The sequence below is a fragment of the Rhinatrema bivittatum genome, chromosome 7 (genome assembly GCF_901001135.1).
Source record: "Rhinatrema bivittatum chromosome 7, aRhiBiv1.1, whole genome shotgun sequence".
Classification (NCBI taxonomy): Eukaryota; Metazoa; Chordata; class Amphibia; order Gymnophiona; family Rhinatrematidae; genus Rhinatrema; species Rhinatrema bivittatum.
Genome location: NC_042621.1, coordinates 230,118,175 through 230,141,060, shown reverse-complemented (window position 1 = coordinate 230,141,060; position 22,886 = coordinate 230,118,175). Strand labels below are relative to the sequence as shown.

At 46.7% G+C, this 22,886-nt stretch overlaps 1 protein-coding gene across 3 annotated transcripts in view; it reads right to left on the bottom strand.

Moving 5' to 3' along the window:
* Positions 1 to 22,886, bottom strand: part of DNTT (DNA nucleotidylexotransferase) — a 451,081-nt gene that overhangs the window by 312,717 nt on the left and 115,478 nt on the right. For all 3 annotated transcript variants that reach the window (XM_029610768.1, XM_029610767.1, XM_029610769.1), the window contains one exon: positions 10,822 to 10,945. In XM_029610768.1, the coding sequence (XP_029466628.1) occupies positions 10,822 to 10,945 (124 nt within the window). The remainder of the gene's footprint in view (positions 1 to 10,821; positions 10,946 to 22,886) is intronic.

Here is a 22,886-nt window from a genome sequence, read left to right as displayed (position 1 = left end):
GCTACCGCCGCATCTGCATGCTGCTCTCTCCGGCGTCCCCAGAAAGGAAATGGCAAGGTAATCTGCCATGTTTCTCCTGAGGGCCTCCTAGGGTGTGCACGCGCACGCCACCCACGTCTTTATCCACGTCATGGTGGGAACCTCGGGGGCGGCCCCCTCGAGTGACATCACGCCATCCAGGTATTTAGCCTGCCCTTTGTTTGCCGATAATTCAAGTTAGCAAGGATTGGACTTGTCTGGTCTAAACTACTCTGCCGCTTCCCTGCTGCCGCTGGAAGCTCTCTCTGCCCTTCGGCATAATTCTCTAACCTGGGTACCCACTCCTCGGGGGCCCTTTGCTTTCTTTCAGGTGCCTATCAGGGATCAGGTACTTGCTCCTCGAGGGCTTGCTCTCCCTGCCTCAGTGCCTGTATTCAACTACTTCTGCCTGCTGGGATCTCCATCTATACAGCTACCAACTTAGTGAGTAATCTAACATTGTCAGTCTGTCTCATCTACAGATCAGCACTGGGAACCTCCATCCTGCACTCCCTATACAAACATTGTGAGACGCGTCTCCTCTGCCGAGAGCCCCTGGACTACTACCTCTGGATCACCTCACTACTGCCACCTCTGGTGATATCATTCTGCTGTATAATAAAAGACAAATCTCTGTGTTTGCGTGTCTAGAGTCTAGCCTAGTACTGTGGATCATCACGGGGCTCCTCCCTGTGGGAGTGGTCATCACCACTAGAGATGTGAATCGGAACCGGAATCGGTTTGGATTCCAGTTCCGATTCACATGTGGGTTTTTTTGCATCGGGCCCGATCGCGGTTTTGTTTATCGGCTGTGCCCGAGCCAATAAACAAAAAAACCACCCCGACCCTTTAAAATGAACCCCTTAGCTTCCCCCACCCTCCCGACCCCCCAAAAAAACTTTTTACAGGTACCTAGTGGTCCAGTGAGGGGCCTGGGAGTGATCTCCCGCTCCGGGCCGTCTTCCCGCTCCCGGGCCGTCGGCTGCCACTAATCAAAATGGCGCCGATGGCCCTTTGCCCTTACCATGTAACAGGGTATCCGTGCCATTGGCCAGACCCTGTCACATGGTAGGAGCACTGGATGGCCGGTGCCATCTTGTGCTCCTACCATGATATTGATCGTGGGGGTTCCCTTATCATTTTGGGGGAGGGCGGGAAAAACAGCACACAAAAATAACCCCTAAACCCACCCCAACCCTTTAAAACTAACCCCTTAGCTTCCCCCACCCTCCCGACGCCCCCAAAAACTTTTTACAGGTACCTGGTGGTCCAGTGGGGGTCCCTGGAGCAATCTCCCACTCCGGGCCATCCTCCCGCTCCTGGGCCATCGGCTGCCACTAATCAAAATGGCGCCGATGGCCCTTTGCCCTTACCATGTAACAGGGTATCCGTGCCATTGGCCAGACCCTGTCACATGGTAGGAGCACTGGATGGCCGGCGCCATCTTGTGCTCCTACCATGTGACAGGGGCTGACCAATGGCACCGGTAGCCCTTGTGACATAGTAAGGGCAAAGGCTATCAGCGCCATTTTGAATACTAGCAGCCGACGGTGCGAGTGCAGGAGGTGGCTCCTGGACCCCCGCTGGACTTTTGGCAAGTATTGTGGGGGTCAGGAGGGTCCCCCAAGACTTGCCAAAAGCCCCTGGTGGTCCAGCGGGGGTCCGGGAGCGATCGCCTGCACTTGGGCAATCGGCTGCCAGTAATAAAAATGGCGCTGATAGCCTTTGCCCTTACTATGTCACAGAGGCTACCAGTGCCATTGGTCAGCCCCGTCACATGGTAGGAGCACAAGATGGCACCGGCCATCCAGTGCTCCTACCAAGTGACAGGGTCCGGCCAATGGCACGGATACCCTGTCACATGGTAAGGGCAAAGGGCCATCGGCGCCATTTTGATTAGTGGCAGCCGATGGCCCAGGAGCGGGAGGATGGCCCGGAGTGGGAGATTGCTCCAGGGACCCCCACTGGACCACCAGGTACCTGTAAAAAGTTTTTGGGGGCGTCGGGAGGGTGGGGGAAGCTAAGGGGTTAGTTTTAAAGGGTTGGGGTGGGTTTAGGGGTTATTTTTGTGTGCTGTTTTTCCCGCCCTCCCCCAAAATGATAAGGGAACCCCCACGATCAATATCATGGGGTTTTCCTATCGTTTTGGGGAGCCCCTGATTTCTGACGATTTTGAAAATATCGACGATATTTTCAATCGTCCGAAGCCCGATTCACATCCCTAATCACCACAGTACCCAAGAATCCACTCCAACACCTCAAAACCATAACAATTGATTATAAGTTTTCCTTCATAATTCCTAATTAAGAACATAATAAGAGCCATGCTGTTTCAGAACAATGGTCCATTGAGCCTAGCATCCTGACTCTGACAGTGGCCAATCCAAAAAGTAGGTCCAATCTTTTGTTGCTCATTCCCAGTGACAAATAGTGGGTCCAAGTTCTTTTTAAAACCAGGTCTGCTAGCTGCCTTAACTACATCCTCTGGCAAAAAATTCCATAGCTTGATTGTATATGGAGTGAAAAAAACTTACTACCTGTTAATTTAAAAAGTGTCTCCTCGCCTACTGTTACTTGAAACGGTAAATAACCATTCCCTACTTACCTGTTCTACTCCTCTCATAATTTTATAAACCTCTATCATATCCCCTATGGGGAAGATTTTTAAAGTTATGCGCGGGCGTAGATTTGTTCGCACAAACCAGCGCAAACAAATCTACGCCCGATTTTATAACATGCGCGCGCTGCCACGTGCATGTTATAAAATCCAGGGTCGGTGCATGCAGGGGGGTGCACAATTGTGCAACCTGCACACGCCAAGCCGAGCAGCCGAGCCGAGCAGCTGGAGCGGCCTCGGAGGGAACTTTTTTTCCAGCCCCCCACCTTCCCCTCCCTAACCCACCCCCCAGCCCTAACTAAATCCCCCCTACCTTTGTTCAGAAAGTTATGCCCGCCCAAGGCAGGCATAACTTGCACGCACTGGCTGGCTGCCGGTGCGCCATTCCCCGGCCCGGGGACTGGTTCGGAGGTCTCGGCCACGCCCCCGGAATGCCCCTGGGCCGGAACCACGCCCACAGCCCCACCCCCAAAACGTCCCCGAATGCAGCACCGCCCCTGATATGCCCCCGACACGCCCCCCCCCAAGCAAAGCCCCGGGACTTTCGTGCGTCCCGGGGCTTTGCACGCGCCGGCGGCCTATGCAACATAGGCGTGCCGGTGCGCAAGTCCCCTGCGCGTGTAAATCCAGCTGGATTTACATGCGCAGGGCTTTTAAAATCTGCCCCTCTGTTTTCTCTTCACCAAGTTGAAGAACCTTAATCTGTCCCAAGCATGCCCAGAATCTGTTAAAGTACTGGCCTCCACCAACTTCATTAGGAGGCCATTTCAGGCCTTGCCATCTTTCTCTATGATTCTTACAAGACCAACACTAAATCCAACTCTCAAGTCTCCTTCCGTCTCGTATTACCAGGTTTTCTAATAATCTACACAGCTACCAAAATTAGTAAAGCCACTGTCCAAAACATTTGGCTTCCCATGCTCATGGAAATTTAGGTTTTTAGCTATGGTTATTCTATTAGGGATCAATTACTCCTATATTGGCTGATTTCCATTGGCTCCCCGTGTCTTGCTGAATCAACTATAAGACTATAATTATAGTTCATAAGCTGATGAGTCTGGATGATCTTCCATGGGCAAATACAATGCTCCATCTGTATAACCCACCACCTGAACTATGTTCACTTTAGAGAGGGCTTTTGGACTTTCTCTCTATCTGTATGGTACGCCTAGCTGAGACATGGGAGAGAACATTCTCTGTTGCGGTGCCCCTTCTTTGGAACCCTTTGCCTGAGAGCCTTTGTTTGATGACCCGTACAAAAACCTTTAAGAAATGGATTAGATGCCAAATGTCCATTTAGAATCTTTATTTTGGAGACTCGCTCATCAAATAAAAAAGCCCAACTCAGGCCGAGTTTCGCCCATACATTTGGGCTGCCTCAGGGGCTGTATGTTATCTCATACCATCGGGTTTATCATAAGGTCTGTGAAACGTGCAAAAAAACGTGATTGTTCGTACGTTCACGATAGCATTTCAGCAGTCTCCTTCTAAACGTTTAGAAGGAGACTGCTGAAATGCTATCGTGAACGTACGAACAATCACGGTTTTTTGCACGTTTCACAGACCTTATAATAAACCCGATGGTATGAGATAATAATCATACATATACAAGAGATATTGCATAGAGCCCCTGAGGCAGCCCAAATGCGTGTGTGAAACTCGGCCTGAGTCGGGCTTTTTTTATTTGATGAGCGAATCTCCAAAATAAAGATTCTAAATGGACATTTGCCATCTAATCCATTGTGTTGCCCTCACGGCTTTCTTAGATCGCCTACCCTCTTGTTTTATCAACCCAAAAACCTTTAAGAGCCTGCTGAAAATGCATTTGTTTCAATTGTTTTTTGAATAGGACCATCAATTTTGAACTCTGTCTTAAAATTAGTCTTTAAGTAATTTGTTTTTGTTTTATTGTTTGATGTCAAATTTGATTTTATTTATTTTGTAAGTCACCTACAGCTCTGCACCAGGTGTCTGCTAAATAAATAAATGCAATTTACCTGAATGCCTTCTTGGAAACCCAACACAGTCTTACCACTGCTGCTCCATGTAGGCTACCCAATTCTTTACTGGAGACCACTGCTGTTAGGCTCACAATAGATACTCTGTTCAGGTTACTTCAAGGGAAGGGAGGAATAGTCTAATGGTGGGAGAAGTGGACTAAGAAGCAGAGAAAGATAAGGATCAAATCCTGCTTCTTCCATTAACATTCCTTGTCACATTTGGTTAAGTCACTTCACCCTCAATTGACTCAGGAACAATCTTAGGGGGAGATTTATCAAGCTGCAATAGGGCTATAATGTGCATTAAACAGCATATATCACTCAATATAGCCCTATTGCCATGATATTCAGACCTGAAACCCTACCCTATTGCAACGAGCTGCTTTGCATGGCATTTGCACACATGAACTTTGCAAAGCAGCTCATACATACCTAATCCTATGTAAATAAAATAACACAGCTGACTTAACATTTTTCAAAAAGAGAAAAACACTCATGCACTTAAAATTTTGAAAATTTGGCAACACACAAAACTAGATATAACCAAAATTTAATTCATTTAGGACCATCATAACACCAGAGCGATTACTTAGTAAAGACTTTTCTCCATAATAACGATCATGTATAGTCATAAAGTCCAGGGATCTTTTTTACTTATTGAAGTGTGCACATACAGGGGTAGATTTTAAAAGCTTGCTCGCAGGTGTACTTGTGCACGCACTACCCGGCGCACACATGTACACCCAATTTTATAACATGCACGCACAGGCGCACGCATGTTATAAAATCCAGGGTCGACGCGCGCAAGGGGGTACACAATTGTGCACTTTGCACGTGCCGAGCCCAGTCTGAGCCACGCTGCCTTCTCCCTTTCCCTCCCAGGCCACTCCGAAATTGGAGCAGCCTCGGAGGGAACTTTCCTACCCCCCACCCCACCCCACCTTCCCTTCCCTTCCCCTACCTCCCCCGCCCTTCCCCCCCTACCTTGGATGACTTCTTTTTTTTATATCAAAATAAGATGCGCGTGCCGGCAGTTGGCTGGCATGTGATCCCCAGCACAGCGGCAAATATGGCCTCTGTGTCGGGAGCCTGACCCCGCCCTGCCCCACCCACATCCACGCACTGCCCCCACCCCACCCCTTTTTGCAAGCCCCGAGACTTACGCACATCCCAGGGCTTTACACGCATCGCTGGGCCTTTTTAAAATAGGCCCGGCGCGTGTAGACCCTGTTACGGGTGTAAATCCTCCAGATTTACGCACGTGACCCTTTTAAAATCTGGCCCATGATTTATAAAATTCAACAAATGCTACAAAAAGAGTTTTTCTTTTTTAAATAGTCCAAAAAATGCAGTGCTTACCTCTGCTCAAAAAACCAAATCAGTTAATGCCCAACATGGCACCATGTTTCAGAAGACTTGCTTCAGAGGTCTCAGTTATAGCTGGAAAGTATTGTAGCCCATGAACCCATGTCCAAGGCGTATAAATCTTGTCCAAAGTTAAAGGCAATATTGACTTGTGCTCTTGACTTAAGTACAACTCGAATCACTGTGGGACGCACTGCTCCAGTGTTATGATGGTCCTTCAATGAATAAACATTTGGTTGTATCTAGTTTTGTGCCTTGCAGAATCTTCAAAATTTTAAGTGCTTGAGTGTTTTTCTCTTTTTGATTTATTTTTCACTCTCACTTTTTTGGATTATTTTTGATGATTTAGAAATTTTTCAACCACGTTATTTTATCTACATCTTTTCCATAAATATTATTCTACCGCTGGAGCACTGAGACCCTAACACGGGTCTCAATGCTCCCATGGTAGAATCAAAGGGCCCAGCAGCCCAAAATATCTTCGAAAAGTTAAAAAAAAAATTTCACTAAGGATCTTACTAGAGACACCCCCCTCCCTGCCCCATCTATCCTGGAGTTGCCATTTGAGGCAGCCTCACAAATTAAAAGGGGCATGGGATAAACACTGTGGATCCATCAAATCTAGAGGACATGAATAAAGAGGGGGTGGCTCGCATACAGAATGCTGAACAAACAGCAGCCCTCAAGATAGAAGGGCTCAGAATAGAAGAACAACAGGAAGCCGCTGCTGGCACAGCTGCCGCCGAAGTGCGCAGAAAGGCTGAGCTAGAGATCGCCTCAGACCTGTTGCAGTAAAAGGGAGAAGCAGCAGCCCTTGAAGCCCTAATTAAAGGTCTTGTTGTGGGTGGGGGGGGGGGGGTTGTCACAGCCACGAAAAGTAGCAGACGTAGGGATCAATAACAGGGGTCCGCAAGCCCAAAGGTGGAAGGAGACGGCAGAACACTGCACGGAGCGGCAGTAACCACAGAGGCATTCACGGAGCGGGATGCCAGTGGTCGCTGTTCCACCTTCACGGAGCGGAAGGATGGAGTGGCATTCACGGAGCGGGATGCCAATGGTATACCACCTTCACGGAGCGGAAGGATGGAGGGCTGCCATCTCCAAAAAAACCAAAAAAAACAGAGGTGGGTAAGAGTATGTAAAATTACCGGTGAGGTCATAGGCTATAGGTATTGCCAATTATTAGGTTTGTTCAATATTTGTTGTTTGTTAATGTGGCTCGCGGAAATGGGGGCTACTACCTAGAGATAATACCCTTGTTCAGTGTACATACACACGGTTGATGAGACTCCATCATTGCTCTGGGCTTCAACGGCAAGAGGTAATGTGGAAGAAAAAATATATATATATATATATATTTGTATTAACAGGGAAGCGAGGTGTAGCTGGGCAGATAATTTACTTTTAATGCATGTCCAGCGTAGCTCTCTGCTTCAACGGCAGGGGAGAAAGTCTAATACTTCTTGTTCAACGCATAGCTCTCTGCTTCTACGGCAGGGGGAATGAGGAAGGGAGGATCTTTATGTGGATTGCATAGTCTGGGTGGACAGAGGCAGGGGTGTGGCCTGCTTATTGCGGCGGTTACTACCCCTAATTGAGCTGGATATTCACTTGGATGCAGTTCCAGCGCTGCTCTCTACATTGAAAGTGGGGTGGAGGGGAAATAGAACTAGAGAGTACTAGAAGCCAAGCGTAACAAGTATGAGAGAGAGAGAAAAAAAAAAAGTACATAGCTTGCTGGGCAGACTGGATGGGCCATTTGGTCTTCTTCTGCCGTCATTTCTATATGTTTCTATGTTAGATAAAATGAAGCATAAGAACATAAGAAATTGCCATACTGGGTCACACCAAGGGTCCACCAAGCCTAGTATCCTGTTTCCAACAGTGGCCAATCTAGGCTACAAGTACCTGGCAAATACCCAAAAACTAAGTATATCCCACGCTACTGATGCTAGTAATAGCTGTGGCTATTTTCTAAGTCAACTTGATTAATAGCAGGTAATGGACTTCTCTTCCAAGAACTTATCCAAGCCTTTTTTAAACCCAGCTACACTAACTGCACTAAACACATCCCCTAGCAACAAATTCCAGAGTTTAATTGTACATTGAGTGAAAAAGAACTTTCTCTGATTAGTTTTAAATGTGTCACATGCTAACTTCATGGAGTGGTCCCTAGTCCTTCTATTATCCAAAAGAGTAAATAACCAATTCACACCCGTTCTAGACCTCTCATGATTTTAAACACTTTTATCATATCCCCCCTCAGCCGTCTCTTCTCCAAGCTCAAAAGTCCTAACCTCTTTAGTCTTTCCTCATAGGGGAGCAGTTCCATCTCCTTTATCATTTTGGTCGCCCTTCTCTGTACCTTCTCCATCGCAACTATATCTTTCTTGAGATGTGGCAACCAGAATTGTACACGCTATTCAAGGTGCGGTCTTCACTGTGGAGTGATACAGAGGCATTATGACATTTTCTATTTTATTCACCATTCCCTTCCTAATAATTCCTAAAATTCTGTTTGCTTTTTTGATTGCCACAGCACACTGAGCTGATGATTTCAAAGTATCATCCACTATGACGCCTAGATCTCTTTCCTGGGTGGTAACTCCTAATATAGAAACTAAAATCATGTAACTATAGCATGGGTTATTTTTCCCTATATGCATCACCTTGCACTTAGCCACGTTAAATTACATCTGCCATTTGGATGCCCAATTTTCCAGTCTCACAGGGTCCTCCTGCAATTTATCACAATCCTTTTGTGATTTAACTACTCTGAATAATTTTGTATCATCTGCAAATTTAATTACCTTACTCATCGTATTCCTTTCCAGATTATTTATAAATATATTGAAAAGCACGGGTCCTAGTACAAATCATTGAGGCACTCCACTGTTTACCCTTTTACACTGAGAAAATTGTCCATTTAATCCTACTCTCTGTTTCCTTTCTTTTAACCAGTTTGTAATCCACAAAAGGACATCGCCACCTATCCCATGACTTTTTACTTTTCTTAGAAGCCTCTCATGAGGAACTTTGTCAAATGCCTTCTGAAAATCCAAATACATTACATCCACCAGTTCACCTATATCTACATGTTTATCAACCCCGTCAAAAAAATGAAGCAGATTGGTGAGGCAAGACTTGCCTTGGGTAAAGCCATGCTGACTTTGTTCCATTAAACCATGTTTTTCTAAATGTCTGTGAGTTTGATCTTTAAAACACTTTCCACTATTTTTTCTGGCACTGAAATCATGCTAAATGGTCTGTAGTTTCCCGGATTGCCCCGGAGCCCTTTTAAATATTGGGGTTATATTAGTCACCCTCCAGTCTTCAGGTACAATGGATGATTTTAATGATAGGTTACAAATTTTAACTAATAGATCTGAAATATAATTTCCTTCAGATTCCTGTGGTATACGTGACAATGACACCCATCTCCTAGACATTGCCCCTGTCATGTGATGGGACAAGGCCTGGAGGATGCCATTTTGGAAACTGATGCTTACCAGTCCTGGGGCTAGGGGGCACCCTGGGCTCTAACCCTGACCACCAATGAAGACATTAAGGTCATGGGCTATGGGAGAATCTGGGGGGGATCTGGGGTGGGGGCCATTAGATCATCAACATAATTTTTGAAAAGCTGGGGGTAGAGGGACCACTACTGACATATTATTTCTATGAAAAGATGGGGGGGGGGTGAGGACTCTTTTTGGGGGGAGTTGACTCAATAAAGAGGGGTTTGGGCCAGGAGGATCTCCATCATGTACCATATTTCATCTAATTTTTAATGTTATTTTGCGGGTCATCCATTCAAGGGGGGTTCTAATAAGATATCTGGTCATTTTTTGTTTTACTTTTGAGGGAGATGTTATTTTGGGCAATAGGGACACCACATTTTCACTATGCCTCAACCATGTTCTTTTGTTTCACAGGCTTTTTCTGCAAGAGAAAAGAACGCAGAGATACTGCTGTGATATTTTGTCGGGAAGTGGCACATTATCGCATAATTTCCCCTCCGCAATATTGGGCCCCTCCTGCAATAGTGAATCCAGGCCTTAGAGTGTAAACTCTCTTTGGCAGGAAATTGCCTACTGTACCTGAAATATAACTTGTCTGGAGCTTGTGTTTGGAAATGTGAATAATAAAATCTAAAATTCAAGTCCAAATGGATTCTTTGAAGCCACTCCCTTCTTGGCTTCCAAGAATGCATTTGGGTAACCTATTCAGGGAAGCAATTACAACCCAAAAGCAGAAGTAAGACTGTATTGAGTTCCAAGAAAACCTGGTAATAAGATATGGAAGAGGACTTGAGTGTTGGATTTAGTGTTGACCTTGTAAGTATCATAGAGAAAGTTAAAAGGCCTACTAGTGGAGGTGGTGAAGGCCAGTACTTCAACAGATCCTGGGCATGCTTGAGATAGTTGGGCTTCAGTTTACCCCAATACCTTCTTAGAAGCCCAGTGCAGTCATACCACTGCTATTAACATCTAGTCCAACCATCACAGCAAAAGTATTCAACCAAGTACAACAAACTATCACTGCCTCTAAAATGTATCTACCTTTTGTTTGACCAATAGGTGTCAGTATTGAGGAACAGCTTGGTCTCCTTTCCCCTCCCCATCTCCCCACCATCAACGTTCTCAGCACTAAATAGCCTGAATAACTGAAGAAAGTTTCAGGAGCATGCCCAGATTTTCCACATGACAGCACACAGCACTGCGACTTGAGGCATCAGGATGGCCCAGGTATCAGAATCTTAAGCTATAACCTCTACATTTGAACATAGTGACAAAATCATTCACCATTCATTGACATTACCTGCTGTCTGCATTTTAGTTAATTTAAGGCTCTTGTCAGCTTTTATGTATTCCAGTGTCTGGAACCCCATTTCAAACCATTTTTCAGATGTCTTCAATCCTACTCCAAAGATAGACGTAAGCAGCTAAAACAAAGAACAACAAACATTTCTGTAAATATGTGCTGGTGAAAGCATTTTAAATAAATAGCTGGTGTTGTTTGGAAAAACATCAGATGATTAAGAGAAATTAGAAAATGCAGTGTTAGCATCAGCCACCTGATTCAATGGTCATTAATGTTAAAAATCTCAGAATCTGGGCACTGATGCTGTCACTATTATTATCCCCATGTCTTTTCTAGTAAGGAACATTAGAGGGGTTTTAACATTTTTTTTTTATTTCTCCCATTGCTTCAACCCCACCTTTTTGTGGGAGGTTGGTGTGGGATATAGTGTAAATATCGCCATGAGCATGCTCAGTGTTCAGTAGGGATGTGCATTCATTACCTTTCGGACACCCATTCATTTCATTTGTTTCGCGCAAATGCAAATATCTAATGAATCAACAAATGTACGCACAAAGGGGTACATTTTATAAAAAGGCGTGAGCGCGTACTTTTGTTCGCACACCAGGCACAAAGAAAAGTACGCCGGATTTTATAAGATACGCGCGTAGCCGCGCATATCTTACAAAATCCGGGGTCGGCGCGCGCAACGGGGTGCACATTTGTGCACCTTGCGCGCGCCGAGCCCTGCGCGCGCTGCCCGTTCCCTCTGAGGCCGCTCCGAAATCGGAGCGCTCTCGGAGGAAACTTTTCTTCTGCCTCCCCCCACCTTCCCCTCCCTTCCCCTACCTAACCCACCCCCCCAGCCCTATCTACACCCCCCCTACCTTTATTCCCAAAGTTACGCCTGCTTCGAGCACGTGCGGGCCGGCTGCCGGCGCACCAGGTTCCAGTCCGGGGGCTGCTACGGAGGCCGCGGCCATGCCCCACAGAATGCCCCCCCAGGAAAGACCCGGGACTTACGCGCATCCTGGTGCTTGCACGCGCCGCCGAGCCTATGCAAAATAGGCTCAGCGCACGCAGGGGGGGTTTGGGGTAGGTTTTCGGGGGTTATGCGCGTAACGTACGCACGTAACCCTTTGAAAATCTACCCCAAAATGAATGGTGCACATGTCCAAGTGTGCCCATTCATTGTGCGCCCATTTGGTGTACATCTATTTGTTCATTCGTTAGATACATGATGTGCATCCAAACGAATGAAATGAATGAATGCACAAATGCAGATCCCTGGTGTTCAGTGGGTTAGGAGCTCAGGAGTGTGTAGGCGACTGGAGATCTAGAGTTTCCTCCAGGATCTCAAGCAATTAGGTTGGAGAGAGAGAGAGATTTCAAGATTGGAGAGCTGGAAATTCCCCAAAGATCTCAAACATTCAAAGCAAGAGTTTTGGAGAACTGTTGGTTCTTTAATTTTTGGAGAGATTGATCAGTTCCAGAGGAAAAGGCATACGCCTGGTATTCCAAAGGACTGGGTCAAAGATCTTTTTGCCCAGGTGACCAGAAACAGCTGGGGTGAAGAGAAGTTTTGATACTTTTGAGAAGAATTGAAGGGATTTGGATTTTTGAGAAGTTTGGATTTACATTTGGAGATTTTGGGGCAGATTTTCAAAGGCGTACGCGCGTAAGATACATGCGTACCCCCCGAAAACCTGCCCCAACCTCCCCCTGCGCACGCCGAGCCTATGTTGAATAGGCTCGGTGGCAAGCGCAAGCCCCGGGATGCGAGTAAGTCCTGGGGCTTTACTATGGGGCCTTGTCGGGGGGCATGTCGGGGGCGTTCCGGGGGCATGGCCGTGGGCTCCGGACCAGCCCCAGGACCGGAACATGGCGTGCTGGCAGCTGACCCGGCGCGTGCAAGTTACGCCTGCCTCAGGCAGGCATAACTTTAGCAACAAAGGTGGGGGGGATTAGATAAGGCTGGGGGGGTGGGTTAGGTAGGGGAAGGTGCGGGGGGGGGTGGAGGGAACGGAGGCAGGCTGCGCGGCTCGGAGCGTGCAGGCTGCCGATTTTGCACAGCCTTGCACGGGCCGACCCCAGATTTTAAAGGATAGGCGTGGCTACACGCGTATCTATTAAAATCCGGCATACTCTTGTTTGCGCCTAGTGCACGAACAAAAGTACGCGTGGACGTACTTTATTAAAATCTACCCCTTTGACTTGTTTGGAACCCAGTTTAATATTTTTGTGTTGGGGATATTTTTCAATCTGGCTGGGCCATGCTGGAGTTGCACTCTACTTATTCTACCCTCACAAGTGAGAATATATTTTCTATGGATGAAGGTGCAAGAGATAGGAGAGAAGTACGAAGATCTACTATAGACAATAAAGCTATATGCTTTAGTTTAATAATCTGCTGTATGCTGATTTTGTTTTTTGTGATTTTGGCTGGGATACTTTTAATTAAGTTGCAGAAAAGACTTTATTTTCCCATACCCAGTGCACTGGATGAATGAATAAACACTGGTTTGGATCTTGTTTTCTACCCATTTTGATAATAGTGACTTCTTTGCTCCTATTCTGGACAGTGAGGCATCTCTTGGAGATTTTTGAGCTAGAGTGTGAACTTGAGACTGTGATAGTATATTGACTGCACCAGGGGCCCTGAAAGATAATTTTTTCTTCCCCTCCGACTTGAACCCAGACCCGTAGTACACCTGGTTGAGGCTTACTACCAGATCAGTGATCTTGGTAGCAGACAATGTCAGATAAGTCTTGTCTTACAGTTGTCGTATCCCTTTGATTTAGGCTACCTATTAACACAAGCAATTATCTTATGATAATGTCTACTAGCACAAGCACTATCACATGAAAAAAAAGTTTTAAGATACAAAGACTTCTATGCCTTGTATGTATGATATCCAAGTGATTCCCAACAGAAAATTTAAAATAAAAAGACAAATGCTGCATTGACAGAACTTTAAGCATGATCTGATATCTCCTTCTGAGTTCTTTTTTTTTGTAATACTCATTCAAAAGTTATGTCAGCTAGTTGAGATGCAAGGAAACTCTTGCCAATCTCCAGTGACCTCTTTGTAGTCAGGGCAGATTTTCACCCTCCTTGACCTATCTGCTACTTTTGACATCATTGATCACTGTCTATTCCTTGACACACTGTGCTTTATTGGATTTCAGAACTCTGCTTTATCCTGGCTTTCTTCTTATCTCTCTCACCGAGCTTTTACTGTATCCACTGGTGGTTCTTCCTCTATTGCTATTACGCTATAAGTTGATGTGCCTCAAGGCTCTGTCCTGGGCTCTTCTCTCTTTACATGTTTTCTCTTGATACTCTGATCTCCTCCCTCAGGGGCAGCTCCAGAGAGAGGCAGAAGGGCAAGTAACTCCCCAGACAAGGACTTTGCCCTCCAACTCACCTCCTTCTCCCCCCCCCCCAGTCTAGCTGGACCACTTTGATTGGTTGGAGATAAAGGCGCCGCCACTGTCCTCTCATGGCCTTCGGTACCACTTTTATGCTGACGACTTGTTGTGTCCGTCGGTTCCCGACGCCCTCTTTCCACCCTCCTTACCTCTTTGGCGCCTTCCTCTTCATCCGCAGGAAGATTGGCTGCCACGGCGCTCTTCTGCTGAAGTTCTCTGGCATCCCTGGACCAGCTGGACGCTGCAAACCGCCATGTTTCCTGGAGGCCTAGGGGCGCGCGCGTGGTGCAGCCCTGACTGAAGTACAGGTGATGGCGCGAACCTCGGGGGCGTCCTTTGTTTTTCAGGTGACAGTCTGGAACCGGTACTCGCTCCTCGAGGGCCCTCATTCCCAGACTTACTCGGTACTCTCTTCTGCCTGGAAGTCATCACTGCCAACTACATCAGTGAGTTACCATCGCTCTCTCAGAGCTTTCCCTGGAACCAAGTACTGGCTCCTCGAGGGCCTATACATTCCAGCTCCTGGGCTTCTATGAGACATTGTGTGAGTGTTACCATCTGGTTCAGTACATGAACTCTGCATACCCTGCCTACTCACTATATTTCAGTTTGTCTACAGCTCAGCCTCCAGGGTTCGCTGTTCCAGTATCTGAGGGACTACAGCCCAGCCGGGCGCTTCCAGCTCACTACTGCCATCTCTGGTGGTTCAGTATACTGTTTAATAAAAGAACTAGTGTGTGTCTGTCTCCAAACTCTGAGCCTGACCGGTGGTCCCTCTCGGGATCTTCCCCCGGGGGCGTGGTCATCTGCCACCGGTCCAAGGATCCACCCACAACAGATTGCTAATTCCAAGCAGACTGTTAACTCCAAACTGAACAGATTGCTAACTCCACGCAGACTGTTAACTCCGAACTGAACACGACGCCCAGATCTACCTCTCTACACCAGAAATTTCACCAAGAATCCGGTCCCAAATCTCACCCTGCCTGTCTGACATCACTGTCTGGATGTCCTGCTGCCATCTTAAATGTAACATGGCAAGACAGAACGTCCTGTCTTCCCCACTCCCCCAAGTGCACTGCCCTGTATCTTTCTGTTTCGGTGGATGGTGCTCTCATCTTTCCTTCGGCCTGTAATTTTGGGTCAACTTTAATGCCTTTCTTTCCTTCTCTATACATATCCCAAACCCTGCAATAGGATATCAATTCTTCCTTTAAAATCCATTCTTTTCTTTATGGGCATCCACTCTCTTATCACCCCCCATTTAGATTACTGCAATTTGCTCTTCACGAGCCTCCCATTAAACCTTCTTTTTCAGCAATCTTTTCAAAATTTGGCTGTTTGACTTATCTTCCTTTAAAGCCGCCATGGTCATGTAACCTGCAAATTCAAAGTACCTAGGATTTCTTCTAATAGACCAACCAAATACTGCTTATCAGGTAAGTATCTTTAACTAAACTCTGAACTTTTTCCCCAGTGTCTTTATGTACTATATTGTAGGGGTGTGCATTCGGATTGACCGCATTAGTAAAACGCAACTCATATTTTTTTTTTACTTAAAAAATTGATTCGACATAAACGATCGGATTTCCCACATATCGAACATAGATATGTTCGATATGTGGGAAATCGCGATTGTTGAGCCAAAATAAAAATATAAACCCCCTCACCCTCCTTAATCCCCCCCCCCCCCCCCCCCGACTTACCACAACTCCCTGGTGATGGAGCAAGGAGTGAGGACGCCATTTCTGCAATCCTTGGCGAGAAGCATGTGACGTCGGCGGCACGTCGAGTGACGCCGGCGTCACATGATTCCCGGCAAGTTCGCGCCGAACGGCTCGTTCGGCCCAAAAAGAACTTTTGGCCAGCTTGAGGGGGTCAGGAGGCCCCCCCAAGCTGGCCAAAAGTTCTTTTTGGGCCGAACGAGCCGTCCGGCGCGAACTTGCCGGGAATCACGTGACGTCGCGTCTGAGTGACGCGGCGCCACGTGATTCCCGGCGAGTTCGCGCCGGACGGCTCGTTCGGCCCAAAAAGAACTTTTGGCCAGCTTGGGGGGGTCAGGAGGCCCCCCCAAGCTGGCCAAAAGTTCTTTTTGGGCCGAACGAGCCGTCCGGCGCGAACGAGCCGGGAATCACGTGACGCCGCGTCACTCGACGTGCCACCGACGTCACATGCTTCTCGCCAAGGATTGCAGAAATGACGTCCTCACTCCTCGCTCGATCACCAGGGAGTTGTGGTAAGTCTGGGGGGGGGATTAAGGAGGGTGAGGGGGTTTAAATTTTTTTTTTGCACATATGTACATATACCCAACTCATTAGATTTTTTTTATGTCCATATTGGCCGCAAGTGGGACCCCCTTTCGGACATAAAAAATATGAACATAAAATTTTGCTCTGCACATCCCTACTCTATTGTATCTATAAGAACTGAGTCTTTGGGTCCCTTAGGTTTTTCAGGTTCATGAAGGAAATTCCCTTTCAAGACCCTTGTCTCAGATAAATATGCAATTCCTGGAGGTTTCTTTTCTCTTTCTTTTTTACTTGCCTGTTCTTTTTTTTTTTTTTCAGTTTCTCTGTATTTGTATCTTTTGTTATGAAAGCTCGGGTCTGACTATTTTATTTTTATGAGCACAGTTAGCTCTGGTTCTTGGTGTGAAGGCCAACAGCTGGGAAAGTCCTGTAGTCTCGTTGTCTCTTCTTCCATGAATCTTCTTTCCTACCTAACCTAACCTAACCTCAACAAACTCAAAAAAAGAGTCTGCCTCCCTCTCACCATCTTCTGGTAACTAAAGTGTGTGATGCATTCCCTCAGTGTAAAGTCCACATCAACTTATTGTAACTATACTTCTCTAGCTAACAAATAAAATGAAAACTGAACAGACCCTATCTTCAGAGAAGGAACAGCATCACTAACCATTTATTCCCGCATTCATCTCCAACCTAAACTTGTCACATTTGTATCAGGTACAAGTTTTTTTTTTCTTTTTTTTTTTTCTAGTTGAGGGTTTCTTTATGGGAACATTTTTTTCTTTTATTATCTGATGATTTTCTTTCCTTAGCTCTGTCTTTTGTTGCAGCTCTGTCTTAGATCACACTCAGGAGGGTGAGGCTATTACCTTCAAAGGGTACTTTTGTTTGTAGTTCAGGCTGATAGGCTGTAGGGTTTTTTTTTTAATGTATGTAGTATAGCCACTGATCAGCTCAAGTGAGCTAATGCTGGTTTTCCCTTCCCTGAAGCAATTAGCTTATGTGCAGTTCAGACATTATTTTCTTTCATGCATGTTAACCTCTTTTGCACTTTGGAGTGAACTCAGCAATTCAAGGACACACAATGAAAAATATGTTGTTTAATAAACTCATGGTATTGCAGTCACCTTATCTTTATCCTATTCTTTCCCTTACCTTCTCTGGAATCCCTGCTTTAAACATATTCAGTAATACTACACAAACATACCCTATTTCCATTTTCACTATTCCTTCTCTTTTTTTTAATGTTTTTAACACTTTTACTTGGCCTGGGTGCTGAGTGCTACATCGGCACTCCTGCTCTGTAAACAATCAAGCTTCTCTCTGTTCCACTTCTAAACTGGAGGATTTCTAGGGGTTTGATATCCTCGCGCTTGATGATGTCTGTGTGTGAATTATTCCCTGTGACTATCCAGCATTCATATTAGATGACCTTCAATTAGGTTTTTCCCTATCTACTATTATTACCACTGAAGTTTGGTATTTTGGAATATTTTAAACTTTTACCTATTTTTTTTATTATGTTATATGTACCTGCACTTTAACTAAAATTGGTGCAGCTGTACCAGCCTCTTTACTGGTAACTAGGGAAGCCATTACAATGAAACTAAGATTTACGGCTTCAGAATTCTCCTATGTTTCCATAGCAGTCCTAGTTTTTCTTGGAGCAACCTGGACTGGACCACTAAAAGGGGTGCAATGGAAGTTACTATTACCCCCCAAAATCTCAATTTTGCCCACAAACATGTTTAAAGAATGTTTCTATTGGCAACAAAAAAGCCTACTCATGTTTCTTCATAATTCCCCATATGATTCCCCAGACACTCATTAGCATTACCTTTCCCTATTAAAAAATTGTCGCCAACACATCCCAAGTACCATTTAGATAAAGGTCCTCTCTATTGACCCCCAACCAGAGTTCCTTCAAATTTCATGCATTTTAGGGGTTTTAGTCCTTAAAATTAACCAGGGCTCCAATGGGACAAATTTAATTTTTAAACGGTAGTTTGGAGTCCGGGAGATGGTGTTATTCACCTCCTTAGGGTCTCCTCATTTGATCCCAACCTTCATTTTTTTTATTAAATTGCTTTATTTTCTTTATTTCTAACTAAATTTAAGATTGGTCTGCCCTGCCCCAAGCCACAGATCCCGCTGACATCATTGCTGATATCAGCAGGATCATGGCCTGGACAGCATCTCTGCACTGAGAGCTTCCCCCAGGCACCCAACAACAATTTCTCTTTTTTAAAAATTAAAACTGAGGTGGTGGAAGCTTGGGTACTCACCGCCTGGCCACAGATGCATTGTGTGAGAGGAAGCCAGTGGCGGCAGAGGTCCTATGCTCAGCTGACAACTCTGGTTCCTCACTCCATCCACTCCTCTCATTGCAGCCCACAACCACACTGGTGTGGTGCCTCAGTGCAGGCTTCAGTCACCCTTCCAGTGAGCTCCTCCCTCCCACTGGCTCTCATAATTCAAACTGTGGCCTGGTTGGGTTGTGGGGATGCGGTGACCCTGTATCTGCCGTGGCTTAGCTGTCACTCTGAGCCCCTCCTCCCCCAGTTGTCTCATCCTGCTGCAACCTCTCTGGGCCGTAGAAAGGCTCACCACTCACTCCCTGGTCTCCACCATGGTCACAGGACTGCCACTGCTGCACCTCTCATTGCTGCTCGCTGAGGCCCCTCTTATTTCCAGCAGCTGTGTCATGCAGTAGGCTCCTTCCTCAATTTAGTGGCCTTCAGTGCCCTTCCCCCCTCTGGGACAGCTTCTTCTCCTCCTCCTTTGGCAGCCACTTTGTCCAGACTTTCAGATTGCTAACTTGGGGCACCTGGCAGGCTACAATAGGCTTCTTTTCTCAGGATCACGCCCAGGCAGCTTCTTTCTGGGACTTTGCAGCTGCTACTGCCCTGTCACTGTTATTGTTTGTAAATTTTTGAGTGGACCCTTGGACACTGTGGCAGATGACCACGCCCACAGGGGGCAGTCCCGTGAGGGGCCATAGGTCAGGCTCAGCTTTAGGACACACAACACAGAATTATCTTTTATTAAACAGAGTTGAGAAGCCACCAGAGGTGGCAGTAGTGAGCAGAAATGAAACTCGGCTGGGCTTGTAGTCCCTCAGGACACTGGAACAGAGATCCCTCAATAGCTGTGCTGTATTGGAGAGAAAGTGAGATAGTGAGTACAGTGGAGCATACACAGGGATCTGGTATGGAGCCTCGTTGGTTGAAAACTCACACAGCGGTTTCTCCCAGAAGGTAACACAGAAGCTGGAATAGAGGTAGGCCCTAGAGGAGCGAGTACCTGGTTCCAGGTACCAGCTCTGAGAGAGTCTAGATGGTAACTCACTGATGGTGCAGGCAGCGGTTTCTTCCAAGCAGAAGTGAGCTCAGGCAGTGAGTCCGGGAACATGGGTCCTCGAGGAGCGAGTACCGGTTCCAGACAGCGACCTGAAAGAAAAGAGAGAGGCCCCCGAGGAGCGGGTACCCCGATACAGTAAGTCCAATAAGGAGAGGCAAAGTAGCTAGGTACGGAGAGCGAATCCCATCCATAAGGAGTCCCTTGCTAACTCGATTAGCTAGCAAATAGAGTAGGCATTTGTATCCGTGATGAGTGATGTCATCACAGGGGGACGCCCCTGAGGTTCGTGCCAAAGAAGGAATAAGAAGCAGGGCCGCGCGGCTCGCGCGCCCTATGGCAGCTGAACAACATGGCGGGATGCAGCGCCCAAACCGGACCGGGGATGCCGGAAAGGACGGCAGGCAGACGCCGCGGCAGCCAGACGTCCATCAACCGCAGGAAGAGTCACCAAAGAGATAAGGAGGGTGGAGTGGAGACGTCGGGCAGTGACAGTCATAACAATCACACTCACAGACCTTTCCTGGCTGGCAACTCTTAGCTCAATAATCTTCTCCTAAGACCTCTCTCTCCAGCAGCCTCAACTGTCAAGCCCACAGCTTTTCCAGGATCACTTCCAATGACAAAAACTTTCTCTCTGTCCAGTGGATAAGGCCTTCGCCAATTAGCTCATTTTCTTACACATGAGGCAGACCGTACTATAAATCTCATTTTTTCATCCAAGAATGACCTGCTAGTCACCAATTCCATATCGTCTCTTACCTTCCTCTGGAAAAACCATTCATTAATCTTTTTTCAATTCAACTACAGACTTCCTAGGCTTCCTGTAGTAAATAACATTTTGTTCAAAGGTCCTTAAGCATATGAATTCAGACCTGCTGTCCTCTGAATCTGATTATTTCCCAGACAATTTTGAGACTCTTGCACCAACTGACTTGGAGCAACGTTCTTAGCAATACCATTGATACCACAGTCCCTAATTCAACATAAACTCTATCATCTGTTTTGTCATCGTGGTAACCCTCGGGCTTCAGGTTGCTAAAAGAGCAAGTCTACTATTTTGAACGCATCTGGCGTAAAGATAAAACTACAGCAAATAAAAAAAAACTGGGCAGCAGCTAACTGTTACGCCGGAGGTGGACCCTTGGGACGAGGTGGAGTTGATGCTACCCGTAGGAAGGATCCTACGGGTCCCCACCGTCGACAGGCGGAGTGGGCTGATGGACGGAGGCCAGCTGGCACTTCACCAATATCAGCCCTTGTTCCCCGCGGGTTGAGCCTTTGGGTACCGGGGCCAGCTGGGCTTAGGTGGGCCTCCGTATGTCATTGTCGATGGAAAAGTAGAGAGGTCAGCCCAGAGGCAGCAACAGCAAAGCTGGGAAGTTTGTACTGGATGAAGCGGAGTCCCGGAGACCCAGGCGCCAATAGAAAGTCAGACAGAGGGTCCCGAGCAAGAACAGGCTGAAGCCTGAATAGGCCAAGTCCAGGACGTAGACTGAAGAGGCGTAGTACAGCAAACTGGAGTTAGGGCCAGCGGCAATCAAGGATCGGTGGCAAGGCTAAGGTCTGAGCGAGGAGAAGATCAGTAGCATGGTCAGGCAAAGCAGAGGTCTGGGCTTGGAGAGGATCAGTAGCGTAGTCAGGCAATGCAGAGGTCGTGTCCAAGAAGTCAATCTGAAGAAGGGCTAGGAATCAGGAATGCAGGAACGAAGAAAAACAGGAACTGGAACTTGCAGGAATCAGGAACCAAGAATGCAGGAGAATCCTCAGGAGGCAAAGAAGTACACGACCAGCATGGAGACCTGTTGCAAAGGCGACTATCAGGAGCAGAGCCCGGCCTTAAGTACTGGAGCTTCGGTGACATCATCATCCAGGGCCGCGGCCAAGTTCCCGGCGTGGGCCCTTCATAAGCAACAGTGATGCATGTGCACCTAGGGAGGGTTGCGGAGCTGAACGGCGGCATCTCTCCACAGACCATGTGGAGAGGCCCTTCGCAGAGCACAGAGACCTCTAGAAGAAGCCGCCAGCCCCATCCTCGGGCCACCGGGGGTGGCCCGAGGATGGGGCTGGCGGCTCACCACTGCCAGAGACGTGGAACTAGACGCTGGATTTGGCAAAGAGAGGTGAGGGGGCCGGGCCACAGGTCTGCCGTGGCCGGCATACGCAACACTAACAAACATTATCAGCTTGAACTGCTTGCCTCTAAGAAGTTCATTTCCAGCAAGATCAAGTCAGCAGAAAAACATCCAAGATAATTATTTAAAACCATAGCTCAATTTTCCAACCAATCATCCATCCCTAAAATCCCCTGAAAACCCCTGTTGCTCTGCCAATAGCTTTGCCTCCTTTTTCCTAAATAAGATCTGCTCAATCTGTAACGGTTTCACTGATGTCACTAAAGTTACTTCCACACTTCTTCTCTTTCAGTCTCTCTTCAAGCTCATGCTTCTCTTCTTTCAACTTGACTACAGCTATTGGTATTGACCTTCTGTTGAAGACCATACATCTCACCACATCCTAATTAAATCTCATGACATGAAAATTGCTTAAAAAATCCTATTTATGACCTGTCAAAACCAGTGTCCATTATTGTTAATCCTTCTTTGTCTTTTCCCTAACCAACTCAAAATTGCTAGGGTTCAGCCTCTCATAAAGAAGGAAACTATAAACCTATCTCTAACCTTGCTGTCATTTCCAAGGTTATTGAGAAAGTAGTATTTGATCAACTCAGTGACTTTATTAGTATAACTAACATTCTGCATTCTTCCCTGTCAGGTTTCCATAAAGGCCACACCACATAGTCTGCCCTACTCGCCTTAACCAATGACATCAGACTCCAGTCAGAAGCAGGTAAGGACGAACGTATTGTCTTTTAGACATGAGTGCTGCCTTCAATACAATCAATCAATCATACCTTCCTTCTTGAATGGCTTAAAGCAGTGGTCCCCAGCCTTGTCCTGGGGGCCCACCAGCCAGTCGGGTTTTCAGGATATCCACAATGAATATGCATGAGAGAAAATGTGCATGTTTGTATGTTTGCATGCAAAT